The 25,857-nt window shown below is 43.4% G+C and overlaps 1 protein-coding gene across 5 annotated transcripts in view; it reads left to right on the forward strand.

The window, feature by feature from the left end:
- NTRK2 (neurotrophic receptor tyrosine kinase 2) overlaps positions 1-25,857 on the forward strand; it is a 376,063-nt gene that overhangs the window by 148,353 nt on the left and 201,853 nt on the right. The window contains exon 12 of one of the 5 annotated variants that reach the window (XM_060155349.1): positions 4,693-9,839. The exons of the other annotated variants lie outside the window; for them this stretch is intronic. Within the exon in view, the coding sequence (XP_060011332.1) occupies positions 4,693-4,730 (38 nt within the window). The 3' untranslated portion in view covers positions 4,731-9,839. Of the gene's footprint in view, positions 1-4,692; positions 9,840-25,857 lie in introns of those variants that run through there. 5 annotated transcript variants of the gene reach the window in all.

A 25,857-nucleotide genomic window follows, 5' to 3' on the forward strand; every position in this document is an offset into this window, starting at 1 on the left:
TAGAATCATTGAATTGTAATTGTGCAGTGGCTTTTGCTTTCCTTACATATTCGAGCTTTGCCAAGAACTTTGTGTTTCCTGCTTTAATTTTCAGCTCATAACTAAACTTCATTTTGCAAAGTCAAACCAGAGCTTTAAAAGCTATGCTGACTACCCTCAGCCATTTGCTTTAGTTTTTTGCCTCCAGCTAACAAGTGGACAACAGCTTCCTTTTTTCCATTCCCACACCCCATAATTTTGATCATCATGAGAATTAGAATGAACTAAGTCTAGCCCTTTTTCCCCAGGAGCTTAAAATGCTTCAGGAGGAACTCACTGGGTGTTCTTGTGTCTAACCTTGCAAGCTTCAGTACACTTCTGACCAAATGTGTGATTTTGTACAGGAAGTTTGAAGTGATTTGATTAACCCAGTTACCAATGAGAAGCAGTGGACCCTACATTGTATTGTCTCCTCTCCTCTCTTCCATTTTGGTTCTGTTACCAAGTCCATCAAAGTTCTCCAATAAAACTCAGAGTTTAGATATTACTATACTAAAACTTAAAATGCATTCTGTCCTTGGTAGCATGCGAGGCAGCATAGGGCATAGAAGATGTGGAGACGTGCTCTCTCTGCCCTCCTGTGCTTAAAGTCTGGGATGCAGGAAAGTAAACAGAAAAATATGAGTTTAGCAAAAGTACAAAAGAAGAACATGTGAATGAATGGAAGAGAATGCCAGAGAAGTTAAGAAGGGGTGAACTAAATTCTCATAGGAGACGGCTTTTACAATGGATCCTCAAGAATGGTGAAGGCTTGCTTGGTGGAAGGAGATCTTAGGAGACGTGATGGTGTGTAGACAAAAGGAACATCCTTAGGAAGCAAAAGGGGTGTTTGAAGAATGGTCAAGCAACTTTTGGAATGAGTGCAGAGAAGAAAGTACCAGGACCTAAACTTACCTATTGGGAAATTTCCGCCACAGGTGTTGGTGATACCATTTTAAAAGATGGACTGACCATCCAGAGGTTTAGATATCAGCTCTCACTGTGTTCCTGGGTGACCTTGGACATATCACAACAGCCATTCGGGCTGAGTCACCTATAAAATAAAATTGAAAAAGCATGACAGCAAGGGCTAGTTGATGCAACAACCAACAGATATTAAATGTTCCACAGATGTCAAGTTAGGACAATCGGGGTTTAAGCCCAGGTGCTGAAATAAAACGGAATTGCACCTGGCTCAAGTCTAACATTGTGAAGGAAACCTTTTGCCCCCACCATTTCCTAGGTACCTAATACTATGAGAACACAGGAGTATATTCTCTGATTTTTACCTGGTAAACATTTTCCAGAAGGCTCTGGGGACATTTGCTTTGTTTTGCTTTCCAATGAGGGTGAGCTGCTATCCTGGCACCCTAGCCGCCATCCTGTCTCCAAAGTGGCACCGTGCCTTGCAGACACCAAGCTGGCCGTTTTCTACTTCTCCAAAGACAAATGTGATAAGATTTGCTTTTTTAGATTGCAGCTGCATCTTTCTTCCGCTCCCTTTGCATCCTTTCGACTCAGCAGTTTTCCTTTTTGCTCCAGATAAATTGCTGTTAATTTAAATGTACTGCAGATCCTTGCCATTTTATGGCTGATTGCTTCTGAGTAATAGGAGGAAAATGTGTGCACGTTTGAATGTAAAGAAATCTAAATGAGCCGGAAGCCAATGGCAAAGAAAGCACAGTGCTTCACTGACCTTCAGCCCCCACCCCAGTCCTTCCCTTTGGAGAGGTCAATGAGCAGATCCGGAATCAGCAAATAGCAGAGACACATCCGGGTTTTTCTTCTCTGCTTTCAACTTTACATCACATTTCTCATTCAGCACCTGCTTTATCTTTGTTCTTATTTAGCTCAACTAAGTGTAAGCAGTGGTGGCAGAGTTTCTCTAGAGTTGTTTTTGATAAAGGAGCTGTTGTCACGATAACTACCGTACACCATCGGAATTCTGCAAACGCTTCATAATGTCACATTGTCAAAATATCTATATTTCAGGCTCAGAAGCTAGACAGCTCATTTGGCTGCTAAACCCACAAGATGTTCAGCCATTTGTTGTGGTCTAAAAACTTTCCCCCTCACTAGGAGAAAATAATTATCTATTGTTTTATATCATTTTGTGGCCCCTTTTGTGAGTTTCTTATAACATGAGAGGGCATAAGTCATAAGATCCCGGTAGGTAAATTGGGGCCCTAATTGAATTTTACTGTCAACCCCTTGGAAACATGAAGCATTGGATGCATTTCCTTATAAATAGTCAAGTCTTTAAATCAAACTAATTTTTCATGAGATGGTGGCGTATCTTAAGTGTATCAACAGTATGTGAAAATCAAGGGTATGGAGAGGAGGCTGATGTGCCTTCCTTGAGGTGAGGGGTGGTATAAGTGATGCTTTGAACAGAGACACTGCATGTTGCTTATCATTATAACAAGTTGGCTTTTCAAGAAAGTCATCGAGTGTGTTTTTAGGGTGGCTTCACTTGCTTTTCTTGCATGGGTGTGTGGAGCTGAGATGTGTGTCTCTGAGAAGGGTACAAAGGCAAAGCAGAAGAAGGTTAAAGAGCGACATGACATCAGCCTAGATGGGGAAGATGCTGTTGCAGCCTGAGTGGATGGCAGTCCGAGAGAGCTTGCATTTAGCCAAGCAAATTGTGTCTCCCAACTGGAATAATTAAAGAGCCTGTAGTGGAGGTTGGGGAAGTTCATGACAGAAGAAAGTGGCAAATAGAAGCAAAGGAAGAGCGGCCTGGCTCCGATTAAACACTCTGACATCAGTACACTTTTCAAGTTCCTGTACCATAACCCCAGTGGAAATAAGATTTTCATTAGCAGTTTAATCTGTTCTGTTATTTTCATCAAATAAACCCTTCAGAATTGCATGTGCAGAGAAACTGGTATATTGAATCAACAAATCATTTCGTTTGGGGGTGATGTCTTCTATTTGTATCACCGAGTGTTTCCTGTTTTGGCAAACTTGGCATCCTCAAATTAATCCACTTGTTTCAGTGGGAAGGAATTTGAGATCCACCCTCTTAAAACCTGAAAGGATAGCTCAGGTGTTTGGTTAGTTCATTTGGTATGCTCGAGCTATGTGCCCACTGTGTACTTCCTAAATTCTCAGTGCTTTGTGGGAGATTAAATCCATAAACGATGTTTGGCCTCTGTCCCCAGTTATTTTCCTGAGACTTGGAGGGGCGGGAGAGAGAAATGCCATGGAGATTAAGCTCCGTGGACTCTTTTAGTGTTGTAGTAAATGATGATACAGATTAGTGATGGTAATGACAGCTCTGGAGGCAGATGACACCAGCACTTGGCAGACCAAACACCAGGTTGAGGAAGATCGAGAGTCTGGAGGGTAGGGTTTAGAAGCATCTTCCAAAGCTGAACTTTAAAACATCTTGGAAATATCTTGGGGGTCTCTACTATGATGTCATCTATTTTGTCACTTAGGAATCAGATGAAGCTTCATGCACATTACCCACAGAATTCTATGTGATAGACCCTTCCCTGTTCCTGCTGGGTTTTCATAGGCAAGCTCACAGAGAGTATGTCCCTCCACATAAGGTCATGGCAGGGTAGCTATAGCATCCGAGCGCCTGGGTCAGAACCTGAGCTCCATCACACACTAGCTGTCTAACCTTGAGCAAGCTGCTTCACTCTCTGGGCCTCAGTTTTCTCACCAGTAAAGAGAGTGCAATAATAGAACCTGTCTCCTAGGGTTATAGTGACATTAAAAGGGCTGATTTGGCAAAGAACTTAGAAGACAGCCCCACAGAAAGTAGATTAGCTTTTACCTGTTGTGTAAGTTATTCCCTCATCTTTCTCCATCTATGGCCAATGAAGTATTTGAAGTCAAGGAATCCATTTTCTTTATTTTTGAACCATGCATTACAGTGTCTACTATTTGGTCAGTTCTCAGTAAATGTTTGTAGAATGAATTGATGTTAAGTATTATATATGTTTTATATATTATATGTACTAGACACTATATGTCTTATATTGTGTAAGTAACGTATATACATACAATATACTTCATGCTGTATACCATATGCTATGTAATAGATTATATATATGTGCCATAGGTATGGTATGGTACTTAAATATAGGCGGTTAATTATTTAATAGTAGGATTTCTGAAAAAGAATCTAAATCTTCATGTGGGCTCAATATTGTACTGGTTAAAGCCAGCCAGTTCTCTGATATGGCTGAGTAATTAATCAGTTATTTTAGAAATAACTTGGTTTTATAGGCGGGAAAAGAAAATGAGAATTTGCGTAGATATTTGTTGTTGAATTTTATTTTTTTCCCTATATATAAAAATTATTCAGGAGTCATCTTATGTTGTGCACAGATTTCTCCTCCTTAAATTAAGATGTTAACATCTGATACAGTTGTGGGTGGAACCGTGTGCAGAAATCTTTGCATTTCTTTCCTGTGTTTCATGTGCCACGTAAAATCAGTCTTAAGTTTAAAACTAAGTTGCTCGGTAACGAGACTCCCATTTTCTCCTGATTTCTGTTTTGTAATTATATTGTATTTATGTTTTCAAGCATATTCCATGTTGTGTCTTAATCTTGATTTTTATTTATTATGTTCTTTTAATAGTGACTGTACTTGCATGTTAATTTCCATTGATTTTTCTTTTGAGCATGACTTATGTTTCATTTTGTGTTTCTTTTAGGTTTTGTTTTGTTTCATAAGATCCCACTGGATGGGTAGCTGAAATAAAGGAAAAGACAGAGAAGGGGGCTGTGGTGCTTGTTGGTTGATGCTGCCTTGTAAGCTGGACTCTTGAGGCTGGCATTGGCTTCTCCCGGGAAGTGCCACTGATCTGGGGTTTTCTGGTAGATGTGGGTGGTGTTTGCAGGAGATACTGCACGAAGCCTGCAGGTGCTGTGAGCTGTGAATGGGTGACACCAATGCAGAGACAGCTCACAGGCAGCTAAGAAAGTCAAGATAACATCTTAAATTAATGCTTCTCTTTTGTTCTCACAATCGTTCAAATACAAAATGGAAATGAAATGCCATTGGATTGTGCTTCTCTTTGGAAAGGTGTGCTGTTTGACCATACTGGAAATGTATTGATTTTCAATGTTTCTGTTTATTAAAGGTGAACTGTAAAGTTTAAAAAAATCTAAATTTAGGGACAGGTGTAAGTACACACTAAACAGTCTAATCTCCATTTAACATGAATTTTAGCATTGTTTTCTGCTGTTGTTTAATCAGTACTGAATTCAAAAAGTTTCACTTTCCCACCTAGAATGCAGTGACTAAAAGAGTTAAGGGCATATCCACCATCGCTGTGAGGACTCGGGGGTATCCCTGAGAGGTTCTTTCCTTCACTGGTCATGAAGGTCCAGAGCCACGCAGTCAACAGTAACGATTTCCTTAAAGTTTATCACCAGGCAAAAAAAAAAAAGAAAAGAAAAAGCTATTTGGTCAGGGGCTGTGGATTTCAGTTAGTCATAGTCAGTTCCAGAAAAAGAGTGAAATATATGCATATGGTGCATATGTCCTTTTATTTGACCTCTGTGATCCACCTGCTTTTTAGAAGTTTGCCGAGTAAGAAGGCCGCAGCATCTCATGCTGTTCCCATGACAGAAGTGCAGCTTTTCTACTCTGAAAAGGCCTGTGAGCAGAATGGCTGGCCTGCTGTGAGCAGGAGACTATATTCTAAGAAGCCTAGTCCCCCTACAACGTACTACACTCTGCTGGGTTTTCCTGGGCTGGACGGTTCTTCCTGACCCCAGCAGCACAGAGGTGGCAGGTCGCTAATGAATATGTGCTTTATAATGTCCAGCTTCAATGCTGCAAGGGCAGCCTTAGAGCTACAGAATCCTGCATCTCTGCCTTAGTCTTATGTGGACAACTGTCTCACGCACTTGGCCTTCACGGTGGCCTTTGTACGCTTTGCTTAGTGTGCAGCAGGCAGGATCCCTGTCCTGAAGTGAGGTTTGGCTGCCCCTGCCCCGCTTCACACCTTTCTTGTTAGGGGAACTTCAGAGCCAGGCCTGGAGCATTTTGTTTGAAAACACAATTGGCTCTGACTGTGAGCGTCTGCATATAGATGCCACAGCTGAACTGGAAACTTACTGACGTTTTCAAAAAGCCTTTTTTGGAGGGGAGATGGTTACTAAAGTTTTGCAGTTCAGCTTTAAGGTTTTATAGTTTTTTTAACTAGTCCAACATGTTTGGAAACATTGTTTTGAATCCTGTGTAACCAAGGCATTAATCTCAATAAACCAGGATCCATTTAGGCACCGCTTGATATAAAAAGGTTATGCGTGATGAATATTTTATACTCTATCTTTTACATTAGCCACTAAGTATGTTATTGCTTGATGCAGACATTTCACGGAGTCCTATGGATTACAGCATTTGACTTGGCTATTCTATACCCACTCCTGAAAGAAGGGCGGTTTCTCCAAAGCATAAACAGGCTGCTGTTCTCAGAAGTTGTCTTTCCAAAAAGATATTTGAGTGTGAGGGCAGCTGACCCTGCGTATGGTGAGGTCTCAATATTCTCTGAATTCTCATTTTCTTGCTCACTGTTGAATGACTGTTCCTGTCACTACTTAGATTTTGATCTTTCCCCAAAGTGTTGATTTACAAAAAGGCCAGCTAATTGTAGAAATCCTGCCCCCTGAAAGAAAAATGAAATTCAAACTGAGAGCCAAGCAGAGGCTGTCAGGACGGCAAGGGTTCTTAAATATCGGCCATTTGGTACAATTTTTTTTAAAGCTTTTATGTTATTCCGTGGAGCTATAAAAAGGCAGTGAACAGTTTAAGGACTATTTTAGAAGTATCCCAGACCCTAAAAAAAAAAAAAAAAAAAAAAGAATATTTGCCCTCAGCAGCTAAAAGAATTGCAGGGTAGATTTTTGTTTTAAAATGGAGAAAAGTGGACAGATAAGGCAATTGAATCTATCAACAAGCAGTTGACATCTCCTAGGGAACGATGAAACCATCAGGCTATTGGAAAATGGTTTCATATGGTCTTGTGTTCTTTTCATTTTTTTTTAATCCCTGAAGACCTCAATCAGCAACCCAGCTTCTCATTTCTATACTCCAGACCACCTCTGTCATCCTTTGCTTTTGATGTCCCCTATAAGGAATCTTTTTCGAGCTTCCTAAAGGCACGTATTGTGCATTTTTTCAGCATTACAGAAGGAAAGGCGGCAGTTTTGCTGAAATCAAGTCTGTCACCCTCCAACAAGGCTGTGGCATTTCAGTTCGAGGCAGGTACCCTAAATGAACAACGTGAGCCGGATAAGTGAACACCCTCCGCTTCAGTGGGGCAGCTGTCACCTAGACCCAGCCAACTCGTGCCTCCCAAGGATAGGCCCAAATTTCCAAACCTTCTGACTCTTTAAGAGAAACTTGAAACCTGGACATTTTATCTGAAATGTCCCTATTTTTAAAAAGTTGGCTCAGTTATTTTTAAAACATTATGTAGGCCAACAAAACATGTCTGTGGGCTGCCAGTTTGTTACTTTGGTCTTAAAGCAAGATCATTGTTCTCTTAACGTATCCCACTATCTTACCTTCGCTAACACACTTCCTGGCACCGCCGTCGAGCGCTTTAGTACCCTTGAGTTTAGCAACCCAGGGATCTGCAGCATGTCACTTAATTTGGGGCTGTCTTATAGCTTCGCTAGCTGGGACCTTGGCTCTCTCACCCTGCCTGGAACTCTCTTGTAGCAATGCTTTCCCCCAATCCCCCAGTGGGCCCCACTTCCACGTGGCCAGAAGCACCTAGTGAGTCCTACTTCCTGTTTTGTCTGACACGACTTTCTTTTCACCGGTGTTCATGTCGCTTGGCCCTCTCAGGGGCAGCCAGGTTCAGATGGGAAAGCACATGGCCCCATTTCATGGATGTCCTTAACATACCGATAGGGCCATTGGTAAAAGAAAAACAGGTGTGTCATCTTCAAGAGGCGTGGTTCAGGTCCTGTATCTTGAATCGGGTCCCACTGAGACCCTCCGAGGCAACTGAGAAAGATGAAGAAACTCCCACTGTCATCATGTGATACATCAGTCTGAGGCCAAAGGAGGTCCATCTCTCAACAGGCGAAGTGAATCCCCACATACTTTAGAGACAGTCGGATTCAAGGATTTTCCCTCCTGGTCTCCAGCAGGGACTGGTTTCATTTTGACCCACGGAGTCTTCTTTCCAAGAGTAAGGAGCAGAGATGAGACGTGAACAATCCCAGCTCCAAGCCCGCAATGCAGAACCCAGAGCTTTGCTTTTAGCTCCAAGTCCTTCAGGTAATCCTGAATCACACCCAGAGTGGTTGAGGCTTGCAGCTCCCCCTCAGACAGAGCAGAGGCCATCAGGATTCAGCAGCTGTAGGAGTAAACAGCTCAAGGAGTACAGGCAGGAATTCAGGTCACTGCCGGGAGTGAGGGCCAGCATGATGGAGGCGCTCCTGCTTTTCCTCTCCTCTTTATTTTTTTCTTGATTGTCTTAAAAACCTTGGCTCTTTTCTCTCTCTCTCTAACACTCCAAATTGACTCCATGACAAACTGAGAGTTTATTTTTATTTGCTTTATTGGTTGCTTTGCACACACCAATTTTTTTTTTTTTCCCATTGCAAAATGGAATCAAAGCAGTAACCGGGACTGATACTAACTCTTCTCTCCCTCCACCCGAGAGTGGATGATTTCCACTTTCACCTGCTCTATTGTTTTCTGTCTAGAACTCCTCCCTTTGTTTTCATCTAATTTCCTCCCACTACAATAGAAGCTCATTTCATCTTCTTTTGTCCAGACTCTAGGTAACAGACAGATTCCATGAAATCCAGGGTCTTCACAGGGTGGCTGCATGCAGCCACGTGTGCTGTGCCATTCCTGTGTGGTCAAGGTCGGCGGACCCCTTGGGGTTCTGCCACTCAGCAGACTGGACTCCCAGGAAACTAGGACAGAGGTAGCCGTTCTATTAAGTGTGTTCTGTTGTGTTCACACACCTACAGCACCTGCAAACCATGTCAGGTTTATTCAAGGGCACCTGGGAAGGTTAAGGACCCTGCTGGACAGGGCAAGGATGTAATTTCCTGCAGGGTGCTGCCAGGCTGAGTTAAGTTAACAGAGTTCCCAATCCAGAAAGTGACATGAAAACGGTTGTTACAGAAGGCAGTTTTCATCTCAAGTTAGCCCATTTCCTTGTTTTGGTCTTCAGGAACAAAGGGAACTTCCAGCCATCTGATTCTGACAGAGAAATCACCCTGAGTTTAATTCAGGCTAATGTGGCTTGGAGCCTTGGGCTGGTCATTAGTGAGCACCCAAGATGGGTTGACATTGGCTATGTCAGGAGTCTTAGTTTTCACAGAAAAATAAGTGTGTGAAAGGCAAAGAAAAGAACAGAGATTTTCACCACCTTTATTTTAAGACAGTCTATTTATGAATGGAGCTTCTGTAAACAAATATAAAATAGCAAGAGATTCTATTCACAGTGTATACATATGTCAAATCATCACACTGTACACTTTCAATATCTTACAGTTTTCTTTGTTGATTATACCTCAGTGAAGCTGAAAAGACAAAAAGGAAAAAAATAGCAAGAGACTCCAGAGAATGACAAATCCTCATGTCGTGTTCAGATCCATTTGCTGTAATCCATATAGGCAGCTTGTGAATCATTCTCATGCCCTGTTTTTTTTCCCCATAATGTTCCAGGTCTTAAAGTCATTTTTTTCATGTTTCCTGTAAATAATGGATAATCATTTTTATTTTATTTTTAAGTGCTGTTTTAACAATGTGGATAGACCATAAATGTACTTGCTGAATTCATTCATTTTTTTTAACAAACCAATAAAATTTTATAATTTATCTCCATGTGTCTTGCATTCTCTGTAGGGACTTGTATGTTTCCCCCCTTCTTCAAGTACATACCATCACCCCGTGTGTCGTTGGTGGTGTCCAAGACTAAAGGTGTTAGAAGAGAGTGTGAGAAATGTCACTGGGAGTTTGGGGGGAGTCCCAAATCCACTGTAGATTCTGAAATAAATCTCTTCTAAAAATACGACTTTTAAGATTTTCATCAATGTGAGTAATACATTTATGGTTTACTGATTCCTGCATCAGATCTATTTTCACTGGCTAAAAGGCAATCCTGAAAAACAACAGAAAAGTTTAAGGGAATTAAAAAAATAAAACTTATATCCAGTGAGAAATTCTTCGGTATTTTCAAAACTTGGAATGACTCGGCTTCCTGAAGGAGGTATACTTGGTGCTCTGCCCCTCCATTCTAAGTAACTTTGTGGTCAAATGGACATGATGACCTGTGCTTCATGGGAGGGGGAGAGAGAGGAAGACACGTGGGCACGGAGATAAGGTACCATCTTGAACCTTGACTGTTAACCTGGTGCCCGTACTTCACACTCCTTTGGTCTCCATTTCCTGCCTGGCCACACTGTCTCTTCCTCGTTTTCCCCTTTTCGGATAGGAGCTAAAAGCAAGGTTCCCAGCTCTGATTCATTTGAGACTGCTTTCACCTTCTCGTAACCTTGCAAAGGTTTTTGCTCCAAATCGAAGACTTAGGGATTAGAAAAACGTAACCTGATGTTCTACTGAGCCGAGTATGCTGACTCTCTTCAAAGAGCCTGGTTAGTGCTGGTGACTTGTGCTTTCTCTAAAGGCCCTTTTAAATTTGCTGAGCTGAGAACAGGTTTTTTTGGCCTTTGGAAAGTTGTATGGTAATTTGAGGTGGTAGGCATTGGATCCCAGCTTTACTCACAAACTGAATGACCTTGGGAAAGCTATTTCATAACTCCATTCCTCAGATGAGGATGATAGTAGTAGTGCCTCCGCACTGGGCTCCTATGAGAGTTGAATGAGGTGGTGCACATGGGGGGGGCACTTGGTATCACTAATAAAAATACTTGGAAGGACGTGGGTTTGCACGGCGCTTGGGTGTGCCTCCGTAAATGCCCTGGAATCACAGACTCATTTGCCTGTATTGGTCACACGGCGATTGCGTGGGTACAAATAACGGAGTCTAAGTGAAGGGGAACTTCCCTCCCTGGGTCATTCTGGATATGATCCAAGCAGTGAAGACCACTTTGGAACTTTCTCAGGAGATATCCTAATTCTGTTCCTAGATTCCCTCCAGGTGATTCTTGCACATTGATCATAACCAGATTTGGTTTTGATAAAATAGGAGGACATGGTCTGTTCGGGCCTATATTATGATTATTCAGTGAGTTCGAATGATGCTCTGTAGTTTGAGGATTCTGGAAGAAAAGCATTGAAGGTCATATCCCAAATATGGTCTTCCTCTTTTGTTCTCATTTCATTAATTCAGAATTTTTAATCATTTGGATGGGGGTCTCCATTAACTGACTTTTGAATTATCCATTTGAAAATCTTTGCCTAAAAATAAAAATAACAAACAAATTGGCTAAGAGATTGTTCGAAAGGAAAGACTTGCTTCAAGTTCCCTTAGAAACAAGTATTTACAGGCAGTGGGTTACAAATAACTTTTCTGCTTCCTGAGGTAGTTTTTCGTGATAGCTCTAGCAGGTAACACGTGATCGGTCACGTTTGAAATAATAAAATTTAATTTATTTAGGAAACATTTGGTAATTTGGGCTCTTTTCTTGTTAAATCATTTTAAGTAAGTGGCACTGAAGTTTTTACCAGCACTTAATTTAAGGTACTTTTACTGTTGTTACCAACCTTTTCTAGCACATTTTAAAGCAATATTTACCATAGGATCTAAAAGGTAGCCATAGTTAATAGATGTTGATTTCCAACTGTGTGCCAAGCCCTGTTTTAAGTGCTTCACGGTTCTCCCAACAACCCCATGAGGCAGAAGCTAATATTGCTCCTATTTGAAAGGTTAGGAAACTGAGGAACCGAATGACTGAGGGGCTTGCCCCAGGTTACCTGGCTAACAAGTGGTAACACCAGGATTTGAATTCAGTTAGGCTGGCTCTGAGAGCCGGTGCTTGAAACACCTAGCAGGCATGGGGGGGACCCTTGAGCAGGGCCAGGACTGGGGTGAGGCCAGAGCGGTGGCTACGGCACCCTCAGGACGATGCAAATGCCCAGTGGTCACTCCTACCAGCACTAGCAGTTGAGCAGAGATTATTGTTGTCAAGATGCAGGATTGGGGCTTCCCTGGTGGCACAGTGGTTAAGAATCCGCCTGCCAATGCAGGGGACACGGGTTCGAGCCCTGGTCTGGGAAGATCCCACAGGCCGTGGAGCAACTAAGCCCATGCGCCACAACTGCTGAGCCTGCGCTCTAGAGCCCATGAGCCACAACTACTGAGGCCGCCCACCACAACTACTGAAGCCTGCGCGCCTAGAGCCCGTGCTCCGCAACAAGAGAAGCCACTGCAATGAGAAGCCTGCGCACTGCCACGAAGAGTAGCCCTCACTCGCTGCAACTAGAGAAAGCCCACGCACAGCAAGGAAGACCCAACACAGCCAAAAATAAATAAATTAATACATAAACTTATATTAAAAAAAAGATGCAGGATTGTAAGGCTAATTGAAGTCACTGGAGAGGCTCTTCGATCCCAGTAAACACCTCCCCATTACCCCCAGTAATTCGTGCCTCTCACAAAGCCCTTGCCAACCTTGACTTGCCAGTATGTGGCACCATAGTGAACTTGGCACGTGCTTTCTAAATTTTACCTTATGAAACAGAGAAGTTGCATCCAGTATGTGTTTGTTGCTAATTAGCTAATGAAAACCCAGAGCATGTTTGCTTTGTCCGTTGTACCTGAAGAAGGATTTGTTGGTTTTCATGGTTGTAAAGCGAATTTTCTCTTCTCTCTTGAGCTGGAGTACTTCTCATTCAAAAGGAGCAATCACTGCTCTTCAGTGAGTGTATGTGATGGCAGGGAAACCACCTTGGGGAGGGTATGGGTCTGGGACACGGTGGGAAGCTTCGCTTGAGGACACATCCCGCCACCTCCTTGGAGAGGATCTGCACCTTGGAACAAGGTGTTGGGAGATGCCTGAGCGGCTCCTTGCCTCGGAAACACAACGAGACAGGCCAGCATCTGAGCAGTGTGGTCACATCGTCGCTCCTGTCCCCTCATGTCTTGTCTGCAGCCAGTGACTGAGAGAGACTGCCAAGGGCACATGCTAATTTTCCAGTCATTTGGTCAAGTCACATCTCACATACCGCGAGACCCCAGTGCCTGTGTTTACTGAATTAAAATTTCTGCTCAGCCATAAACTAATGAACAGACAGTTCTCTCTCTCTCTCTTCTTTTAAAGAATTTATTGTATTCTCAAGGAGGAAAGGCAAAGCCTCTTTTGTGTTGATTTGCCACCCTTCCATCCCTTTCTACTAATTCTCATCATACAGTAATTAGTCATGCTGAATCGCTAAATGAAACTGTAGATTAGATTGCTTTAAGAATTGGCATTCAGCTTCAGATAAAGCTCATGCAATTTCACTAAAGACCCTTGAGCCGGGTGGGAAGTATAGAGGCGCCAGCACTGTTTGGCCTTTTGGGGGAGTTCTAGGTTTTTAACATGAACTAAGACAGTCTATTATGGTGCTTCAGGCTTTTCAGAGATTACTCCCTGTACAACGTTTTCTCTCTGCATTTACCCAGGCACCTGGATTTAGGGGAGGCCAGCTACCTCTCCATGGCCCTCCTGCTCTAAATACTGTTGAGTTGAATGCCGATGGGCTCCTCTGTCCCTTCAACCCTAGAGGTGGGAAAAGCTTCCCACTATGGTCCGTCTCCATGCCTCACTGCCTCTTGTGCGTCCCTTTAACCTGCCCGTATGTCTCTACATCATCCCATGAATTCTTTTTACTTGACACGACTCCAACTGAGACATAAGTATACTAAATTCTTTAATACATGATCTTGTTTTATCTTAGATAAAGTCTATTCAAAATTCAATAAGTATTAATTGTTAATTATAGGTCAGACATGAGCCAGGCATTGGGGGGATTACCACAGTTATCAAAACAGACACCATCTTTGACCTCCTGGGCTACGGTTATACAGTTACGGTGTCTGTAATGTTGACACTGTTATCATGCATACTTTACACACGAGGAAAAAAAGGCTTGGAAAGTTAAGTAACTTGTGCAAGGTCACACAAATAAGATCTCTCTGCCTAGGAAATCCATGCTTTTGGCCCTGACTCTCTAAGGACAGTACGTTTTTTGTCTCTTGTGGGAGCCTCGGCTGCCTGCTCCGAGATAGTCATCAGACCTCTGCGCTTCACCTTGGTGGCTCTAATTCTTTCTGACCCAGTGTAAACTGGTGAAAGCTATCCCAGGCCTTGGTACCTTGGTACCTATTTTCTCTTTTCCTTTTATTATTTTTCCCCTCTACTTTTCCTCTGGTTCCCTTTCCACCCAACACAAACACACACAAATATGCTTTATCCTTTCTTTAATTTTCACAATTAAACTTTAAATTTACAATTGGTTGGGTGGAATATGTTTATTGAAGTGGGATGGTGTGTGGGTCTGAATGAGAGAGAGAGAGAGAGAGAGAGAGAGAAAGCAAGAGAGAGACACCATCAAGGAAAGACTCAATTCACACACACACACACATACACACACATACACATATATACACATACACTCGTGGAATAGGAATATTGCATATGTTAAGCCTTGTTTGAATAAATGGGAAGTTAATCCCAGTACATATACCATTTTTACCATTATCCCCTCCCCATTAATGCTCACTTGGCGTTAATGCTCCTTTAAAGAAAGACTTTCCATATTGTATTTTTTGCTTTTTGTTTTTACTCCCTTATAAATAGCAAAAAGTTTTGTTGAGAAAAAGTTATTACAAATCCCAAAAGGTTGGTGTTCCATTCTGAGCTCCAAGATAGAAGGATTGAGTGGATTTCAAACTTGGCAAAATTTCTGACTTGGCAAATGCTTCCATCCTTATTTATGACAGCTTGGAGACTTCCATTTTCCAGGGCTTATAAACGATGCTGCTGATTTTGTCTCCCTTTTCTGTTTTGCTGTGAATTATGAAGTAACCAGCCTGAAGCCTTCCTTTTAACATTAACCCTCTTAGCATCATAAGTGTGTGTGTGTGTGTGTGTGTGTGTGTGTGTGTGTGTGTCTTACTGTGTTCTTCCTTTTCTTGGTTGTAAGGCACATTTTGCATTTTCACACAGGCAGTGAACTTCCCTTTTTCTGCCTTTCCACAAAACGACAGTCGGAAAGGTTGAGGTCTGGGGTGTGGACAGCAATTTTCTAAAGGACTGTACATCTCGTCCCCAAATGGCAATTTAACAGCTGGGACTCTAGAGCAAGACAGGTAATCTGGAAAGTCTCAGGAAGTTTTTCCCAGAGGTGTGAACTCATCTTTTGGGGATCTCCCTGCCCATTTTCTCAGTAGAAAAGTGTCAAAACGGAGGAACTACTGAGAAGCTGTCTCCTCCTCCTCTTTCTTTTTCTCTCGACTCCATACCCAGTTCCTTGAAGCCCACTCATCTTAAGCTCATTGTGTAAGTACTTCCTTCTTTGGATTCCTGTTACCTCACAGAACTCGGGAGCCTCTTATTATTAGGTAGAGCTGACAGATTTTTCGGAATACGGGCAGGAGGAATTTTCAAATGCAGAATGTGTCCTTAGAGAAGCGGGCGCCAAGAGGGGATTAAAGCTGCAAGGATTTTTAATCAGGAGAAACTCTTGCATGAGAAAATGGAGAAGGAACTGGAGAAGACAGCGGAGCATCAGAGTGCAGTGCAAGCATAGCCACGGGGGACGGGAGGAGAGAAGAAAGGCTGGGTCAAGCATCCCAGACTGCCATTCAATCTGAGGAAGTGTGGGCAGAGCTATTAGGGGTAGATCTGGGTGATTTGGGGCTTCTGGGAGTCTGTGAGCCAGAGTGGGCCATCAGAGGTGTCCCTGGTCTCCTGGGATGCGTCTGCCTTAGAATTTCTGACCACACTCAGTCATTGGTGCTGGAGCAGCCCGTGGGGGCACGGACTCTGTGCAAACGAGGGGGTGGATTTCAGAGCACAGATGGATTTCAGGGTGTGGCTTGATCAATCATGCTCCCTGAAGTTGAGGGTCCACAGAGTGCTCTCATACAATAGGACCAGTATTATCTGACCTCCACTTAAGCAATGTACTGGATAATTTCTGCTCCCCCCCTCTCTGTAAATCATACTGCCCATCTGACAGTGCCCTGAACACTCCTGCTTGGACCGTTGGGTTCCAGTATTCAAGGGAACCGTTACTTCCTTAAATGACCTCCTACCAGTTACACTGGTTTAAAGGGCTTCAGCTCTAATCAGTTTTTTGTTTTTTTTTTAAAGAAGTACACAGACTGGGCAAGTCAACATTTTGAAATTTTTGAAAAGTTTAAAATGCAGCCATCCTTTTATTTATGGCAACATGAAGCAACATCTGAAACTAAGACCTGCTTTTGTTTTTCTCGTCTATCTCCCCAAACCACCAGTGATTCGATTTCATTTCAATTTGTGTTCCCTGTCAAACAAATGTTCTGTTGTGGCAGCTCTCCTCATCGATTCAGCTTCTTTCGGAAGAGTGTTTATGGAAGTGTACATCAGTACCTTGCCAGGCATGAGGAAAGAGCTGGAGAGGAAAAGACAGAGGCGTCCTCTTACACAATTCTTCACCCCTGCTCTCCGGCAGCCTGGAGTTGAATCATTTTCAAGAAAAATCCTTATTCGGATTCAGCAGACTTTACTGAGTGCTTTCTATGGGGCTGCACCATAGGTTGCCAACTCCACTGACTCCGGAGACCAGAAGGGTCATGGGAATGAGTAGGTGGGCCAGCGGGGATTGGCCCCGTGCATGGGCACAGCTGCCCTCCGCCCCAGCCAATGTTGCTGTGCAGCAATGCAGGCTCAGGGTAGCCAGATCTTCTGATTTTTCAAGGCAAGGGGAGATCTGGGGTTTTGTGTGAAATCTCCCAGTTTTTAAATGTTGGCAAGGCCCTTCACATTTTTTACAGTCTCCGCGAGCCAAACAAAACACGTCTTTTTGCCAGATTTTGCCTCTTGTGACCCTTGTACTGGATGTTCAGCGTGCTGCCTTTAGGGTACGTTCCTCCATAATGGCCTAGAGCAGACACTGGTCTTTTGGTCGAGCTTCCTGGAGGCTGACTCTGCCCTGAGGATGCCCTTGGGAGTGATGGGTGAAGGGGGTGTCCCAGGGATGCCTGGGGGAGGAGTGGGGAAGGCAGGACAGGGCAGGGGCCTGACAGGAGAATGGTTTCAGACAAAGCCCAGTGGAGGGGGAAACCCTGAGTGTAAGTTGCCCCCCAGAGATTTGGTACTTGGGTTTTCGTATTCGTGTACCCACAGATCATTGGCTGAGGGTCCCAACAGGCAAAAGTGGGCTCCAGTAGCTCAAGGGCAGTCCTCCAGCAAAGAGATGCAGGCGCTGGCTGCTGCCCGGGCTGGGCGCACAAGAGCAGGGGCCCCAGGGGCCCCAGCACATCCCACCACCGAGAGCTGTGACCTTGCCAAGCCCATAGGTAATAAGAATCACAGGTCAAGTCAGAATTTGAACCTCGATCTTCTGACACCAGTCCAGTCCCCTGCTTATTGACACTTTTTCCAGAAAGAGATCAGGGTGCAGAGTTTGGATTATCTTAGATCCTGACTACTTGGTGTGTTGACTCCAGACTCCTAGCTGGTCTCATCCTCTTGGGTTGCCTGGAGGGAGGACAGCGTGGCTCTTTGGAGAAGGCGGGGGGCAGGTCGATAGAAACTAGGAAGGTGCTGTAAACCAGCAACTTCCTAGTCAGAACTGAGAGGGCTCCTGCGAGCCGGAAGCTTGGGGCTCCCAGCTCCAAGTTTTCCTCACTGAATTTGGTGGTTCATATCTGAGATGCGGACAGTGTTTGGGGTGCTCTGTACTCCAGTGCTGAGCTCTGGGCTTACAAGACACATCTTGCCTGATTCAAACCTAGAGTGTCCTATTTCCTTTGGAGAGCTGAAAATTCTTCATGTGTTTAATTTAAAGATATACCCTCTAAACTCCAACCAGTTCGCCTTGCAGGGAATCCACTGGAGGCAGGTAAAAAGGTAGAAGCTGCAGCACCATCTGCTAACCAGACATCTCTGGAGTGTGAGGGACCCAGAGGCAAAAAAATCAGATTTTTTTTTTTTTTTTGTGGTACGTTGGCCTCTCGCTGTCCTGGCCTCTCCCGTTGCGGAGCACAGGCTCCGGACGCGCAGGCTCAGCGGCCATGGCTCACGGGCCCAGCCGCTCCGCGGCATGTGGGATCTTCCCGGACCGGGGCACGAACCCGTGTCCCCTGCATCGGCAGGCGGACTCTCAACAACTGCGCCACCAGGGAAGCCCCAGATTTTTTTTTTTTTAACTGAATTCACCATGTTGGCCCCTGCAGCCCTTGCCCTGTGTCCTCTGCTGTGGTTAACGGCTCACTCCTCCCTCCAAAACCTCCGGGTGAGCCAGGACGGCTTCCTCGCCCTCACCTCTTGAAGGCCGTCCTGAAGTCAAGTCAGGTCTTGCTCCCCAATCTTTCACACCTGCCCTGTGTTTCCCACTCCCATCCCCCCTGCCTTCCCTCAGGCCCTTCATATTTGAGAGGAGCAAACGGGTGTTCTTGTCCCCTTGCTTCTATCCCCAAGTCCGAAATTTTCCTCCCAAGATACAGACTTGCGTTGGTTGGGCCTGTACTCATATACCTCTGGCAACTGACACAGCTAAGCGGATCATGTCCAAGCTCCTCAAAAGGGCATTTTCCGTCCAGCCTATCTTTGTAGCCACGTCATCCCCATCTATCACCTCTATTCCTCTTTCCCAAGGCACTCACGCCACCTGGTTTGACCCTCCTCCTCTCACCACCCGTACATTCAGCTGTCAGAGTCCTGCCACTTCCTGACTGGGTGACCTTGAACTTGGCACGCCCTTCTCAGTCTCAGATTTCCCCTCAAGAAAATGATGGGGGCAGAGGTTGAGCTTGTGGGGTAACTTGGATAATTACATGGGAAACTTATGGCAGGTCAGTAAGACAGCATGTGACATGTTGTAGGTGCTCAGTAGATAATAGCATTGTCACGATGATTATCCTTACTTTTGTCCTTTTTCAAGACCCAGCTCAATCCTTCCCTTTCTCCCAGAAGCTTCCCCAGAATGGCTCACACAGAATTCACACCTTCTTTCCTATCCTCCCGTAGTAGCATTGCTCCATGTTTGATCCTCTGGTGAGGAGAGCCTGGGTCCTCTCTTGCTGCTTTATATTGAATTTCTCCAGAGCCATGGACCACATGAGATTCTTGACAGAGGTACTCACTGTACTTGCAAAGAAGCAAAGGAAGTATATGTAATTCTCAGTTGAGTTCACTTTTGTTGAGATTCGAGCTGGTTTTTGGATACAGCTGTGTAAGGCCTCAGGCTGAAAGGCTTGTTCAGAAATAGGGAGATTCTGAAGTAAAGATCAGTAAATTTTTAGGATCTGGAATGCAGCCTAATCCTCACCATGAACAGTACAGACACAGCTTTCTGGGGAGCTTCTCCATTCCGTGGACCAGGAATATTTTAATGTATTAGTTTCCTAGGGCTGCTGTAACAAATGACCACACGCTCGGTGGCTTCCAACAACAGTATTCTGTCATCATTGTGGAGGCCAGAAGTCTGAAGTTGAGGTGTTGGCAGGGTTGGTTCGTCCTAGCAGATCTGACAGAAAGTTGGTCCCATGCCTCTTTGCCAGCTTCTGGTGGCTGCTGATACTTCCGGGAGCTCCTTGGCTTGTAGACACATCACTCCAGTCTCTGCCTCTGTCTTTACATCGCCGTCTTCTCCCTGCGTCTCTGTCTTCTCTTCCTCTTAAAGGATAATGGTCACTAGATTTCGAGCCCACCCTCAATCCAGGATGATGGCATCTTGAGCTCCTTAGTTACATCTGCAAAGACTTTTTTCCACATAAGATCACCTTCCCGGGTTCTAGGGATTAGAATTGAAAATATCTTTTTGGAGGCCACTATTGAACCCACTCCCCTTGAGAACAGAGTTTAGCTCAGAGGTTGATAGCATAATGGATTGCACACAGTGGGGCTGCCAAGCAGATCTAAGCTCAAATCCCTGTTCTGCCCATGCTGCGGACCCAAGTCTCAGCTTCCTTTTCTACAAAATAGGGACAATAATTTCTAACACACAGGTCGAGGTTTAGTTAAGTATGTATATACCTGGCACATAACAGATTCACAACGTATTTCTTGTCTGTAGTGGTTCCCACTACTCATTCATTCATTTAATAAAAATTTAAATCTCTGGCTGTCAAGGGGAAAGAGACATATCACATGGCCACTAGCACTTAGAAATGGTTCAGTGTTTGTTGAATGAATAAGTGAATGCTCAGATCTGAAGCCTATCAGTGATGCTTGCTCTGTTCCAACACTAGAAGAGGTTCTGGCAAGTCTCTTAGGCCTGCTTTCTGCCTGCAGGATGAACGTTGATGCCAACTCTCTAAGGGAAGCTTGTTTTTGGATGATTTAAGTCCTTAAAGAATATTATTTGCATTGTCATTTTGCTTCAGTGGCCTGCACATGAGGCCATGAGAACGGGTTCCATGGGGAATTCATGTCATGAGGCAACATGGAGTGTCCCAACTAAACAAAATCTTACAGTTCAAAGTGGACAACTCAAATGCCTTTAGGGGCCAGGCAGGTAACAGTGTGGGTGGGGAATCACCCGGAGAGTACATGTCTTATATAAAGAGGGCAGCTGCTGCTCTTATCCATTCAAACATAGTTGTGTACCTTCTACATCTACTACATGCCCTGCACTGTTCTTGGTGCTCAGGCCACAGGACTGGACAAGGCAAAGCCCTGTCCTCATGGAGTTTATGCTCTCTGAACCCATCTCCTCTCACCAGCCACACAGGAATCCAGGCCTGTTGCTGCCAAATAATCTGCTTTTTAAAGAGAAGAAGCCAGAATGTTATGTCAAATCTCCTGATTTTTAAATGTTGGCAAACACTGTACATTTTTAAAAGAACACTGTGCAGGCCAGAAAGAACTTCTCTCTGCACTCAATTTGGCCTCGGGCTGCCAATTTGTGACCCTTGGAGTGGAATCTCCTGACCTTTAAGTTAAGAAGCATTTTTCTAGTGTCTGATTTTAAGCTAACTCTCATTTTTCCTGACCTCAGTGGAAGTTGCTAATGCTTTATTGCTCGTTGTCTGTGTCCTCCTGGATTGAATGATTCTTCGGTGCTTCATCCCTGTATTTCCAGGTGAGCTAACCTCCGTCTATCAGCTTTTCCTTTCTAATGACATCTCCAAATCTTTCCTTTTTTGAGTTCTCTCAAGCTTGTAGAAAGCTCTGAGCACTGTCATCTGCCTGAGCATTTCTTCTCTGGAGGGTCAGAATCTACCCCAAACTCTTCACTAAAATGCTTATGGATTAGTCTGCGTCTAAGCCTCTCTTTCTGACTCTGCCATCCCAATTTTCACAGCCTCTGAGTTGCACTGACTCCCAACCTTAGGTGTGATATTAATTTCTCTCAGAGGGACATGGGTTTAATAGATTTTTTAAATTAACATTTTGTAAAATTGGAGCTGTCATGCTTTATGGCAGACTGATACAAATGTCTGTAATTACATTTTTGGCACTACATCTTGGGAATAGTCTAGAAATGTTTGTTTTAACCCCTTCCTAAAGTGTTCTGATTTATGGGCAGGCCTCTCTATGTACACCTCTAACAGGCCCAGTTGTCATGACAACCCAGAACATCATTTGTCAAAAAGCTATAACTTCAGTCTATGTTGAAGCTAAAAATTTATCTTTTAGGATTTATTCTCATGACAGGGAAATTTTGCATTTCCATAGATCTGCTTCTTCTCCCTAATTCTGCTTGTCGTTAGAGACATTCAGGCTGCAGAAGGCTTTCTAGAGAATAAGACAAATTTCTCACCTTCCATCCTCCCCTCCAAACAGATGAATTCTCTTATCCATTCCAAAGAGGACTCAAATGGACTCATTAGTAACCCCAACAATAAAAGGAGAATTATCCCTCTTTTATCTCTCACTCAATATGTTTTTGTTTCTTTAAAAAAAATGAAATTTTTTTATTGTTGACTTTTGTTTTTGCCTGGTAAAGTTCAAAGAAAGGGGAGGAAGAAAATGTCAGTCTCTTCTACAAGCTGCAGTAGGGTGAGATGTTGTTACATTTACTTGTATCACCTGTGATTCAGGGAGTGTGGACTCATTGCCCATTATAGGGTCCCGGCAAATACATAAATCAGTGCAGAGGGCTCCTGGCCACATTGCATGCCCTGTCTACAGGGTGTCACTTCTTCATTTCTGCTGACAGAATATAGATCATTCTGCAGCGTTGTCCATTTCATTTTTTTTAAAAAGAGAAGCCAGGAATCAGTATTTTTGCATGAAATTTCCTGATTTTAAAACGTTGGCAGATCATGTATAGATTTTTCTGAACAATGTAATAGTCAAACAAAGCACATCTGAGGGCAAGTTTACTCCACGGGCTCCTGGATGCCATTTCTACCGTACACCATGCTCCTCAATAGTTTAGGATGGCTTTGCTTCTTCCAAATTGAACAATTAAAATAATTTTGCTCTCTTATCCTTCTTGGGATCTGATTTGTTAAATCATCTTCTTGTTGGCCTCACTGGATTGGGTAGCTGTCAGGCTCCAGATCAAGTGTGAAAGGAGGCTGTGATGGGGGTGCGTCTCAAAGACCCACACTCGCTCCTCCCTGACGTTCCAAGGTGGATGGTGGGGTCCATCCGACGCCTTCTGGGACTGTTCATGGATTTTTGACTCTGTTTTTGCCTCTGATGGATGAGGCAGTTTAATCCTCTTCACTAAGCTCCATGTTTTTCTTTTGTACTGGGAACTCCTGGATGGCCATTACCTTTCCACAAGAGATAGCAAGGATTTTTTTCCCCCTCACTGAATTTGAAGGTGTATTGTTTCTCATCTATCAGTGCATGAGAACACTAGTCATTCTTGGGAATATGCCATCAAAAACATCTCGGGGCAGAGCTGCTCTGGGCTACTCCAGAATAGGAGTGGTTTCGATCCCTCCACCACCCCAACTGTAGACACTCCTCACCAAGCCTGCTTGCAGTTGGATTTAAGGCATTATGAGATTCATGTAAGTTATGCTGAATATGGAAACACTCAGTGGCTCTGGCAGTAGGAGCAGGTTAGGAGACGTTTTTTCATTCAGACCCCACGGTTGTCTGTTTTTCCCACCTTTCCCAGCCCCCTCCTGGGGTCATACTCTCTTGGATCAAGCCTTCCTGAGAGAGAGCCCCTGCCAGTTCTGGTGACCTTCGCGTCTGTGTAGTGTCCTACACCTGGAAGGCTCTCCACCACCTCATCTCATCTAAACCAGGCAGGGTTTATGAGTCTTCATGAATGTTTCTACTTTGGCAATGTTGGTTAGAAAGGTGATGGAGACGATCCGCAAATAAGTAGCTCTTAGAAGCTGGAACAAGCTACGCTCCTTATTACTCCCTTTTTTCCCTCTCATGCTTTACTGAGTGGCCTGAGGGTGTGTGTGTGTGTTGGGGTGTGTATGTGTGTTGTTTTGTTTTCATCTTTCTTTGAACTGTTCTTAGCCTATGAGAGAGAAAGATAAATAAGGTAAGTTATTGTGCAAATATGCTTTACCCCATTTCAGGTAGGAGCAGTTTAATCTCTAAAACTTTTCTCAACATCACATAAAATGTTTTGAAATTTGTATACAAGGAATGAACTAATTCTGGTGTCCATATTCTATGTTATGTCCTTTCCCAAGTGATTTTTAAAATTATACTGGTACTGTGTTTTTATTTATTTTTTGGAAAATTTATTTTATTTATTTATTTATTGGCTGTGTTGGGTCTTCGTTGCTGCACGTGGGCTTTCTCTAGTTGCAGTGAGCGGGGACTGCACTTCGTTGTGGTGCACAGGCTTCCCATTGCGGTGGTTTCTCTTGTTGCAGAGCATGGGCTCTAGGCGCGCGGGCTTCAGTATTGTGGCACACGGGCTCACTGGTTGTGGCGCACGGGCTTAGTTGCTTTGGGGCATGTGGGATCTTCCTGGACCAGGCCTCGAACCCATGTCCCCTGCATTGGCAGGCGGATTCTTAACCACTGTGCTACCAGGGAAGCCCACGGTACTGTGTTTTTTTAAAAATTTATAAATTACAAAGAAAGAAGTTAAAGTAGAACCCTGCCATCCAGAAATATTTTACTTTTTTCCTCAGTACTTTTCTCTCTATATAATTGTTACAGTATTGAAATAATGCTGTACAGCTGACCTTTGAACAATGTGGGGATCAGGGGCACTGACCCTCTGTGCCAATGAAAATTACCCTCCATATAGTCAGCCTTCCATATTCATGATTCCACATCCCCGGATTCAGCGAACCGCGAATGTGTAGTACTGTAGTATTTACTATCGTAAAAACTTCGAGTATAAGTGGACTCATGCAGCTCAACTGCATGTTGTTCAAAGGTCAAGCGTATGTAAATATTTTTAAATTTCCTATTATATATACTGAACAGTGTATTATAAAGATTTCTTCTTGAAATTAACATTTCTCATAAATAACACTTTTCATGGATTCATAATATTTCATCCTGTGGGTAAACCATAATGTATTAATCATTTCCTAGTATTGGGCATTTAAATAATTTCCAATTTCTTTATTAAAAATAACACTTTCATGGGTTTCGTTGTGCCTAAACCATGTCTTTGGGGTTTTTTCCCCTTTCAGATTGATTTCCAGACATAATGTTTCTAAATCATGACGTTTTAATATTTTTAAGATCCTCATAATATTTACTTTCTGGAAATATTGGCTAATTTGTAGTCACACCAAAGGTGTACAGGATGCTCACTTCTTACACTATTGTTAGCAATGAGGTTTTTTTTTTAATCTTTTCTTTTTTTTTAACATCCTTATTGGAGTATAATTGCTTTACAATGGTGTGTTAGTTTCTGCTTTATAACAAAGTGAATCGGCTATACATATACATATATCCCCATATCTCCTCCCTCTTGCGTCTCCCTCCCACCCTCCCTATCCCACCCCTCTAGGGGGGGAAACAAAGCACCGAGTGGATCTCCCTGTGCTATGTGCCTGCTTCCCACTAGCTATATATTTTACATTTGGTAGTGTATATATGTCCATGCCACTCTCTCACTTCGTCCCAGCTTACCCTTCCCTCTCCCCGTGTCCTCAAGTCCATTCTCTACCTCTGTGTCTTTATTCCTGTTCTACCCCTAGGTTCCTCAGAATCTATTTTTTTTAGATTCCATATATATGAGTTAACATACGGTATTCATTTTTCTCTTTCTGACTTACATCACTCTGTATGACAGTCTGTATGCCGATCCACCTCACTACAAATAACTCAATTATTTCTTTTTAGGGCTGAGTAATATTCCATTGTATATATGTACCACATCTTCTTTATCCATTCATCTGTCGATAGACACTTAGGTTGCTTCCATGGCCTGGTTATTGTAAATGGTGTTGCAATGAACATTGTGGTACATGACTCTTTTTGAATTATGGTTTCTCAGGGTATATGGCCAGTAGTGGGATTGCTGGGTCGTATGGTAGTTCTATTTTTAGTTTTTTAAGGAACCACCATACTGTCCTCCATAGTGGTTGTATCAATTTACATTCCCACCAACAGTGCAGGAGGGTTCCCTTTTCTCCACACCCTCTCCAGCATTTATTGTTTCTTGATTTTTTGACAACGGCCATTCTGACTGGTGTGAGGTGATACCTGATTGTAGCTTTGATTTGCATTTCTCTAATAATTAGTGATGTTGAGCATCTTTTCATGTGCCGCTTGGCCATCTGTATGTCTTCATTGGTGAAATGTCTATTTAGGTCTTCCACCCATTTTTTAATTGAATTGTTTGT

This window comes from Lagenorhynchus albirostris, chromosome 7, assembly GCF_949774975.1.
Source record: "Lagenorhynchus albirostris chromosome 7, mLagAlb1.1, whole genome shotgun sequence".
Lineage (NCBI taxonomy): Eukaryota > Metazoa > Chordata > Mammalia > Artiodactyla > Delphinidae > Lagenorhynchus > Lagenorhynchus albirostris.